The sequence below is a fragment of the Monopterus albus genome, unplaced genomic scaffold (assembly GCF_001952655.1).
Source record: "Monopterus albus unplaced genomic scaffold, M_albus_1.0 scaffold96.1, whole genome shotgun sequence".
Classification (NCBI taxonomy): domain Eukaryota; kingdom Metazoa; phylum Chordata; class Actinopteri; order Synbranchiformes; family Synbranchidae; genus Monopterus; species Monopterus albus.
The window spans coordinates 4,202,779-4,213,198 of NW_018127976.1; the positions used below are offsets into that span (position 1 = coordinate 4,202,779).

The 10,420-nt window shown below is 39.0% G+C and overlaps 1 protein-coding gene across 1 annotated transcript in view; it reads left to right on the forward strand.

Moving 5' to 3' along the window:
- LOC109965141 (partitioning defective 3 homolog) overlaps positions 1-10,420 on the forward strand; it is a 428,297-nt gene that overhangs the window by 303,873 nt on the left and 114,004 nt on the right. The window contains exon 21 of the mRNA XM_020608934.1: positions 4,750-4,878. Coding sequence (XP_020464590.1) covers positions 4,750-4,878 — 129 coding nt within the window. The remainder of the gene's footprint in view (positions 1-4,749; positions 4,879-10,420) is intronic.

A 10,420-nucleotide genomic window follows, 5' to 3' on the forward strand; every position in this document is an offset into this window, starting at 1 on the left:
AGGGAAAGCAGATCCATACAGTAAAGCCAGCTGATCAGTAATACAGTAGGCCTAATATCAACACTATTTAAAAATGTTTTGTTTTATGAGATGGTGTCAGCAGATGTTTAATCGAAAGTGGGACTGCAACTGACAGGTATTTTAATAACCAAATAAACTGTCAATTATTTCATTAATTAATCAATGAATGGCATATAAACAAACATGAAGAAGTCTGTTTTCAATATTTTATTATAAAATTCCAAATGCAACAATACACATATTTATACTTATACTGTGCTCTAGATGGCGGCTTAAAAGCTGTGCCAAATCACATTTGTGGAACTCAGTGATCCACATTGGCAATCCTCAATGGGGAGCAGCTGATAAAGGATCAACAACTGTGATTTTTATGTGTGAAGTTGCATTTACAGTACTGTAGATGGTCATACATCAGCATGTACACAGCCATATATCTTAATGTGACATATTGTATTCCAATTCTTGCCTGTTTAAACATTTCCTGTGATTACACTTAAATAATTTGTGGTTGAATGTGGGAAATGTCAAGGACTGTATTAAAATAAAACCATTTGTTCAATTTATTTTTATTCCTAATTAAACAGGTTTGAATTGTTACAGTAAAATATAGAAGCTTTGTATTCAGCGCAAATGTGTTTGCACCTCCAATATCCACACTTACATTCCTAAACGTGTTTAATTACACAACTCACAAGTTTATTTTGTTAGTTTCTTACACTCCACAGTGTTAATGTTGCCCTTAGTATCTTCCTGATCCCCTTTGTTTATAACTCCAAAGTGGCTTCTCTTCAGGTGCTTATGAATCGTGATCATCGTGATCCCACGCCACAACTGTTCAGGTTTAGATAGTTAGCATTCAACAATCGTCTTCTCAGTCTGTATAAGATGCTCTCAGCTGGTTTTTGTCTGTCTATCCATCAGTTCAGTTGAGTGTCCTGCAGCGCTCTGGCAGAATTGTCAAAAAAATACAAAACACACTTCACCCCAGAGTACAGTAAAGTGTACCTCTGCCTAATAGCAGTAAAAAAAATAAATAATAAAATACAGTTTTGTGCACTGTACTGCACTGTGGTTATTGGGTACACTTTACTGTACTTTGGGGAGAACCGTTTTTTGTTTTTTTTTATAGGGGTTGAATGTTAAGTCTTGAACACAAATCAAAGTGTTAGGTTCACTTAGCACAGAGAGATGAATTAGCATACTTATTCACTCTCTCTCCCTCTCTCTCGATTTCTCTCTCAAAAAAAAAATCTTTTTCAGGGACATTATGATTTATGATATGCCAAAGACACAGATCATCTGGTAGAGGTGGGCTGTCTGCTGTTGACTCTTCTCTCTCATGCTTTGAGAAGTAGTAAAATTGGTAGTAAAATCTGAAAATTGGTAGTACAACTGGTGTTCTGCCTTGGCCTCTGTATAAAAGGGGAGAGACAACCTGGGAGGTGGCGAGCGGAGGGGAAGTTTTACTGAAGTGTAGTTTCTGTGACGCACCACTCTGGAAATTCAAATTTTAAAGTTTCTCACAAGAAACATACTCAGTTACTATATTCATTAACACGTTGTACACTGTGCACAACAACTCTGAGTCTGACTCATGTAGTAAATGTGCAAAATGAATAAAAGCACTTCTCTATTCATCTCATTGCTTCTCTACTCATCTCTTTTCTATTCTACTCATTCGCTGCTGTGGATTTGAAAGCAGCAGTACTGCCTGCTTCAGATTTGTGACATGTGATATAGGTCATGCTGGATGTCACATTAAACATCAGGCCTCTGTTAGTGGAATGCTGGTATCTTTATACCAATAACACAGGAGCAGAATTATGCCAGCTTTTTTTTTAGTTCAGTGTAAATAGGCAAAGATGAATGAAATAAAGATGAACCATCTTAACACCAGTATAAACAGACTCTTCATTTAAAAGAGGCTAATAAGCCTTATAAGCTTCACTCTCACAACTATACAGATGTCAGTCCTGATACTGTAAATCCCAAGGTCAAGACTTTTATAGAAATGACTGAGTCTATGGCTTTCCTTCAGACACTAATTTACTCTAAATCTTTACTGGTTTTCATTTTAATTATTTCATTTCTAAAATGAGACACTTATCTTTCAGAGACAGGTTCAGTTTTTACATTTTGGTACAACAGACTCTTTATTTTACTCATAAGAAAATGTTGAGTATAGGAATATTATATCGAGATTCATGTGTCACTGTAGGTTAACTTGTTAATCCTCCATCCCATAATGGTCTCTAACGGCAATGCCCAGGTTGCTCAAATGAAGGTGTCAGTGTACCAGTAGATGTCCCAGTAGTTTTCTAAAAGCTCTAGTCTGATCATCCTTTCCTCTGCCTTAATATGGCATCTCCTTCTCAAGCCACCGGTGATGGGGAATGGCCTCTCATGTGGGAACTACTGTCTGCTCAGTCTGTTTAATCTACCAACGTTTCACTATGACAAATTAATTATGGGATTAATGCTAATTCAGAAGAAGTAAAAAGATGAGGGCATATGTTTAACCCCATGGTTATTTAATACTTTTATGGGGGGCTGAGTAAGAAGAGACTGAGAAAAAAACTGGAAGAGGAAAAGAACAAGGTGAATTTTCCTCAGGAAGTTAATGAAAGTCCTTGAAGTGAGGTGAGGGAAGCTGTCATCCACCCTGGTGATACATAGCAGGCTCAGTGTTATTAGCACTTCCAGCCCTAGTCTAGAGTTTTATGCCTTACTAGATCCATTTGTTGATTAATTAATTAGGTAATATATGCTATCTGTTCCACAAAAAAAAAACTCCAGACATTACTTCCTATGCTTCTCCTGGGCTTTCTGGTGATCTCCCACCAGGCCATAACATATTCAGAGATTACAATTCCAAAGTCACTACCAAAGAGAATCCATTTGCACAAATGTCTTGACCTTTCACAGTTTCTTCCAGAACCTTTCAGCTGTTCTGCCAGCAGAATTTTAGTCTGTATTGGTCTATTCATCTGATATTTTTATATTTACATTTCAGTTCAGTTTGTTTTTAATTTGTGGCCTTCGTGGAGCCTCCTGTGCTTCATCCACTCAAGGCATGATTATGGTCTGAGATTACCCAATGCTAACTCTGATTGTAAGTATTTACAACAATTTTAATTACACCATTCTTGTCTATGGAATGGTCAATCCTTATCGGCCACTTTATTAGGAATAGCTGTGCAATTGCATGCATGTCAATACATTATATTCAAAGGTGTTCCTAATATTCTGGCCCTCTCATGTATGTAGCTGGCGAGGACAAAAATATAGACACCTCTAAATATAATGTAGTCCCATACAACACCACCTTTAACTATGACCTCAATAATAAACATATGCTTAACATTTGACAGTTTCACCAAAAACTGAACCATTTTGAGCTTCATAAACACAGATGTTAAGGCTGAAGTGTTGCAATGAAGTGCATACAATTGTAGAGGCATAACTAAAAGTGGCCAGTGAGTGTATATATGCTTGCCACTATACTGATTGATGTAGGTGCATAGTTTGTAACTAATATCATGTTTTCATGTTCCTCTGCTTCTGTTTGATACCCTGAAATCAAATTTTCACACATGGACAGGTAGACAAAATGAATGACATCCACAGTCCTGACAATCAGTCATGGTTCACCTTGAAAATATCTGCACATTTCAGGAGTGTGGAGCAAACTCTGAAACCACTCACCTTAGAGCAGCCAGAACTAACTTTTCAGGGACAGGAGTGGGGAAAAGTTTTATCTGTTGACAGCAAATATGACAAAGTGCAGCTTTTGGAGGTACAGTGTATAAGGTGCCATTTGATATTAGTGTTATCCACAAGCACATTGTTGTGGGTAACAAAGTCTCAGCCAGTGCAGTCAGAGTAGAGCCGACCATACATTGAGTGAGTGTGTGTGTGTGTTTGTGAGAGTGCACTGCTGTAAATGCCTTGTCAACTGCCTCCTTTCTGTTTTCTGTTCTTCATCATTTTCCCACATCCTTATGTAGGATAGAGTTTCCAGTCAGTTATTTGCCCAGTGTCAAGCTCAGCTGTCCAGAGGAATTTATGATCACTGAGTTGGTTTATTTTCACTTTGCTGTAAAGCTGTCATGGATTTACTGCGACAGATGTGTCACTGCCATTATTAAAATGTAAAAATTTGTGACACTGTCTAGAAAGTTTCATATGATGCCATCGAGCTTGGTCCTTCCTTCCACTTACATTCACCCAATTGCAGGTAGTTTGTTCCCTGGTTGCTCAAATTAAATCATGAGCTGTCACTGCTCCCATCACTTTTATTTAAACTCTACAGCTCAGGGAGGAAACAGGGAATTCATTCTCTCCTTAACCATTTTCTGCTTTTCAGACTTACTTTTAAAACCACACACTGAATCTTTTCTGCTGTTCTGTTTGGAAGGGGGGGATTTCATTACACTGAGTTATCTTTTGATGGCTTGTTGCATTTTGATTGCATTTATAAGAAAAAGGCCAAGTTATGCCTTCAGTAGCGCATGGGTGCCCAGGGGGACTTGTCCTGAACTGTCTCCCCAGTGCAAATCCAAACTGAAGCTTTGACAGTTTGACACTTTAATTTTCTAGTGAGTATTTCACCTGAAGTTTCCAGACAAAGGAAGAAAGATGTTGCTGTGAAAAAAAGCCCATACTGGTTTGAAAATTATTAAATCCTGGGCCTTAATTAAATCCATTCTGTTTGTCACTTTTACTCAGGTTTGGAAAGCACCGGAGGGATGAACAGCCAGGAGAAAGGATGGAGAGGAAGATTTCCAGTAAATCTAATGCCAAGGACATGCAGCCATCAGATGAGGAGACTATGCGGCTGAGGCTGGAACAAGAAAGGTGAGTCTTCAGATAGAGCCTAAAACAATCAGCAGTAAGCACCAATTGAACAGAGAAAAAGAATAAATAAATAAAATCAAAGGCTGCTGACCAAAAACATTAGGAAACTGCCTAATTAACAAAACTGAGCAAGGCTGCAAATTTCTGGGAAAGCACTCAGATGTCAATTTGCAAAATGTCCCTTTCTTTTATATCAGTACATTAAATAGATCATTTATGGACTGATGCTGCCTGTGCCATTCAGAGGCGCTGACCTCCTAATGGTGCTGGGAGACCGCTGTGGATTTGTATGATTGAATAGTGTCCCTTATAATAGTGAAACCAATGGACACTAGCTGTAATTCCGCATTTGTCTTCTCCTGCAGCTCCCCCAAGTCCTTAATCACTAAAAATAAGCTTTTCTTTTGTATCCATCCCCCTTGGCTCCATGTCCTTTGTTGTGTGTGGACATCAGAACATCCAGATGCATAAGGCAAAGCATTGGTTGTGCCACATGTGCCTCATGCCTGACAACAAGCCATGTGATTCTCTCTAACATAGAAGACAATATTGGTGGCAGGATGAATGAGAAGACATTTAGCAGCTTCCATTGTTCGCCACCAGCCAAATAAACAATAATCAATCTGCCACTGGTAATGACAGCTAATTGAATAGAAACAATAATGCTTGATACCACTGCCTCTTATAGCGAAGGGAAAAAAGGATGCATGGCTGTCAAAATCCAGGGTACTAAAAACACAAACAAGTGTGCACACAAAATACAGTAACCCTCAGAAAGGTCCTCTTCCCTGCTGAATAGAACATCTGGAGGCCCTGCTGAAAAGACTATAGCACATTTCCTTTTGTTCCTAAGCTTAGACTTGCAGTGAAGGCATGTGGGTGTGAACCGTTCTGGCTGAGGGCCCTACATATTTCCCTTAGTGCACACTGAAGACTAGCAGGCCTGAATCTCCATTCAAACTTGTCCCCTTTGAGCAGGTCCCAAATGGCTAGCATAAGCCTGTCATGCTAAGAAATGGAATCAACACAGGCACAGTGTACATGCCCCCACCCCACCACCACCACACACACACAAGCATATACTCTATAAATGTGATTTGTTTTTTGTTTTTCTCACCTAATTCCTCTTTCTGCAACTTTGTCCTGCAGCACATTCTCATTCCATGTCCTGTTTGTGTTTTTTTGTGCAGGTGTTAGCATTGGTCGCTGCTCCCATGTGCAGGAGGGCAACTTAATTCTTTTCTTTTGTACCTGTTCCCAAATCCGATCACTCATCTATGCCAGGATTGTTCCTGAGTAAATAGAAAAGGAATCCTGAGGGAAATTGGTGGTCGGTAATAATAAACCAGCCTTCCATGAAGCCAAGTTGATATTCAAAGTTGGGGTTCAACTCAGAAATCCATTTCTTCTCGTATGTTTTGGTTGCACTACTGTTTTATGCTTCCCTTTTGCTACATTTGACTGTCATAGGTCTGTCCTTAAGGCACATGTGCTGACTGATCGCAGTGGAGACAGACGTATTTTATTTTATGAAATTATGGATCAGGCAGTCATCAGACAGCACTGCGGGTCAGCACAACCTGGAATGCAGCTCAGCGCATTAGTGATCATTAATTGAAGCAGAAGGTTTTGACAGTACTTTTAGTAATTCGAAATAGGAGCCATGGCGTGTGACAGATTAATTCACAAAACCTGCCCTTTTCCCCTGCAATAAGACTGTTACAGTTCTATATTTTAAAGTCTGACCTTTATATGATTCATGCAGTTTATGGTTTGGCTTGATGTTCTTGCAGCCATAATTTGTTTTATGTTTATTTTTAGTTAACAGTGGGCTTCACTGATATCTTGTCAGCCTCTTTTGGAAGCATGACTGAAGATGACGAAGAGAGTACATATCCTAACTTTACTACAGTGCAGTACAGTGCATCCACTTTATGAAAAGTGGTTATCAGCAGCATTTGTTTAGCTAAAATCTGGCAGATCTTCACAGCTCCTGTGATTGGTAGCTTCATGTCTCATCAAGGTGGCATTAGAACCTGTGGTTAGGATCATCTAAATCTCTGTTCAGCCCAGTAGCAGCAACCATTACTCAGAGTTCTTTATGCTTGCGGACAGTACCCCTAGACACCCCAGTCTGACTGGCTTATGTTAAGAAGACAGCAGGACAACAAACTCTGATTGGACGCTGGGTGGGTTGGAGAGCAGCCGTTTCTGTGGTGGTGGCCCTCATTCATATAAGACCACGGGGGAGAGGAGAGAGAGAGAAAGAAACACAGCAGGTTGTGTTGGTGGCATGTCTCTAACTTATCTGTGCACATGCTAGCCCTGAAATTGTTTTCCTGCCCAGTGTGGGAAGCACACATAGACAGCCTGATGATGTTCCTTCCTCCTTCTCTTGCTGAACTGAACTCCCTCCTCTCTGTCTTTCTCTGTGGCAGCTGATTATGATGTCCATCCTTGCTTATCTGCTTGGCTCTGCTTGGCTTGTAATCAGTGGCCAGCAGTCCATGGTCACTTTCCTTTTTCCCCATTCCCCAGATCACAGCAAAGCACATCACTTTCTGTTGTTTGCTGTTTGACTTCCTGCTAACTCTGTACAAACAAAACCTGAGCTTCTTAGCTTCTTGCTAACTCTGTACAAACAAAACCTGAGCAGTGTTTCTGTGAAAGGTCAGTCAGCACAATACACTTTCAACAGACAGTAAATCTGGATAAGGTATGAGAATTTGGTTTTTTATTTAAGTTTTTTTTGTCACTGTGATTTCAGCAGCAAGGTTAACATTCCACTCAAATCCTTTTTCTATTTGAGTCTTACTTGTATACTAAGTTCAAAGGAAGCTACAACTGGCTGAGTGGGAAGTGTAATGATATTGATACCAACAGCAAGTTAATGTGATTATTAACACTGTGAAACTTGGAGAATTATCTTTGTGATTACATTATGCTGTTATGTGCCAAGTGCCAGCGCAAAAGATGGGCTATCAGAGGTTTGTGATTTTGAACACACAGCTGCATGCTCTGTCATTTACTACACTTTGATTAGATTCAGATACATTCAGCTCTCCATCTGCACTTCAGAACAAAAGAACATGTTTTGATGAGGGGCCATTGAAAAGAAAAATCTATTCAAGGCAATTGGATGAGAAAGTAAGAGACCAAACAAATTCTGTTTCATGCACCGTGGTAACAATGCATATTGAAGAGGCAGGCCTTTTAAACTTCATGTGTGTTGACTTCAAATGAGTATCTGAGAGTACAGATACCCAACACTCCCTGGTCCAAAATAACAGCCCTGCTAGATAAACAGTGAGTTTTATTCCAAGTGAGTGTGAAGTGGAAAGTCTTGAGGTGAGATGACATGTGGAAACCAGTTCACGCCAGGTCTATAATTGTACCAGTATGATGTGCTAAAGCAAATACTTCATGTGAGAGTCTTCTGCTTTCATGTGCATTGCTAAAATTAACTTTGAGTAACACCATCATCACAAATTTGGTTTTAATTTATGTGAAGGGTAATTTTTCTCTCAGTTTATTGACAATGAATGATCTAAAACATAAACATAAGGAAAAGAAAAAGCTGAGCAAAAGAAACAATAAGGAAAAAATAGCATCATCTTTTTAAAGACTTGGTCAGTTAGTGGTTTAGGCCGGCCCCACACTACAGGATAATTAGCCCAACTTGCCCTTCCCGACAATTGTGAGGGCATTCCCAGACGTGAGGCCACTCGGAAGCAATTCTCAGGCCAAATGATGCTGTAGTGTGTGGTGTTTAATGACCTTAATGACCTTTATGCCTCCAACAGGATTAGAGGGGCCCTGATCTTGAATCATGAGTATGAAGCATGTTTGATATTCATAACTTGGAATCTTGTAGTGATGTGTCGTTTACGAACGATTCGATCATTTTGAACAAATCTTTCCCATGACTTGAGAACATCGGGTCATCTTGGGGAGTGATTCGTTCATTTTGTGTTGATCGCACATGCGCAACAAAGCATTAGATTAGTACACCTTTCGAGTCCTCGGTTTCGAGTTGTTCGTTTTTGTAACATGACATGACCGCTTTGTTGGATACAGAAATTAGTTAATTTTCAACCGTCCTTACAGTTTTTTTTTACTCTTACTGTTACATGATGCATTTATTTTTATTATAAAATAGCTTTTTATTTCCTACAGACTATAATATCTGTCAATATTATGGTTCTTTTTAATAACACTGAATGTTTTAATAAAGAGTTAAGAAGATGACACGGCACGGCATAGCTTAGCTTAGGATGTTACATGACAAAGGACCAAACAAATTTGACCCAAAATATCCGGAGGATATCTGTCAATATTATGGTTCTTTTTAATAACACTGAATGTTTTAATAAAGAGTTAAGAAGATGACACGGCACGGCATAGCTTAGCTTAGGATGTTACATGACAAAAGACCAAACAAATTTGACCCAAAATATCCGGAGGTGAGGTGATGAAGTAACTGCATAGTCTCAAGACACAAGTACGATATTACTTATAATATGACCTTGGCTGTATTACAGTTCTTTCTTATTCGAAACGTGATCAATATGTGCATAAGTAGATGGGGAATGTAACATGTAACATTTTAATTACATTCTGCTGAAGTGAACGAAATGACTCGAAAAAGATTTGTTCATTTTGCTGAACAAGATTCAAAGAGCCGAATCAGTAAAATGATCCGAACTTCCCATCACTAGAATCTTGTAGTGTGGGGGCAACAAAGATTGAATCCTGATCAGACACCTGCAGCAGCCACTGACAGTGAGCTGGCTGGGAAGTGTCACAACCACTTGTAGCATTAGCTTGCACTAGCCTCCTTGTTTCTTTATTCCCCACTCACCTCCAGCTCAGGCTGCAATATGCGTAAGACTTCATCCACAATTTTTTTTCTCCTCTTTTTTTAGCGTACATGAGTGCTACTGTTTGTTGATGAATTTCCGCCATGTTTATTTTGTTCAGAAGTCACATTTCATCACTTGTGAGATCCCTGGTCCCTGGAATCGGTGTGTCTGAAATTGTTCACTAAAAACAAGCAAGTATGTGGTCCTGCCTCTTGACTGAATCATCTATGTACAGTGGGTACGAAAAGTATTCAGACCCCCTTAAATTTTTCATTCTTTGTTATATTGCAGCCATATGCTAAAATCATTTAAGTTCATTTTTTTCCTCATTAATGTACACACAGCACCTCATATTGACAGAAAAACACAGAATTTTTGACATTTTTGCAAATTTATTAAAAAAGAAAAACTGAAATATCACATGGTCATAAGTATTCAGACCCTTTGCTGTGACACTCATATATTTAACTTAGGTGCTGTCCATTTCTTCTGATCATCCCTGAGATGGTTCTACACCTTCATTTGAGTCCAGCTGTGTTTGATTATACTGATTGGACGTGATTAGGAAAGCCACACACCTGTCTATACAGGTATGTGCCAAAAAATTAGAATATCAAGGAAAAGTCCATTTATTTCAATAATTTGTTTCAAAAAGTGAAACTTGTATGTTATATTAGTTC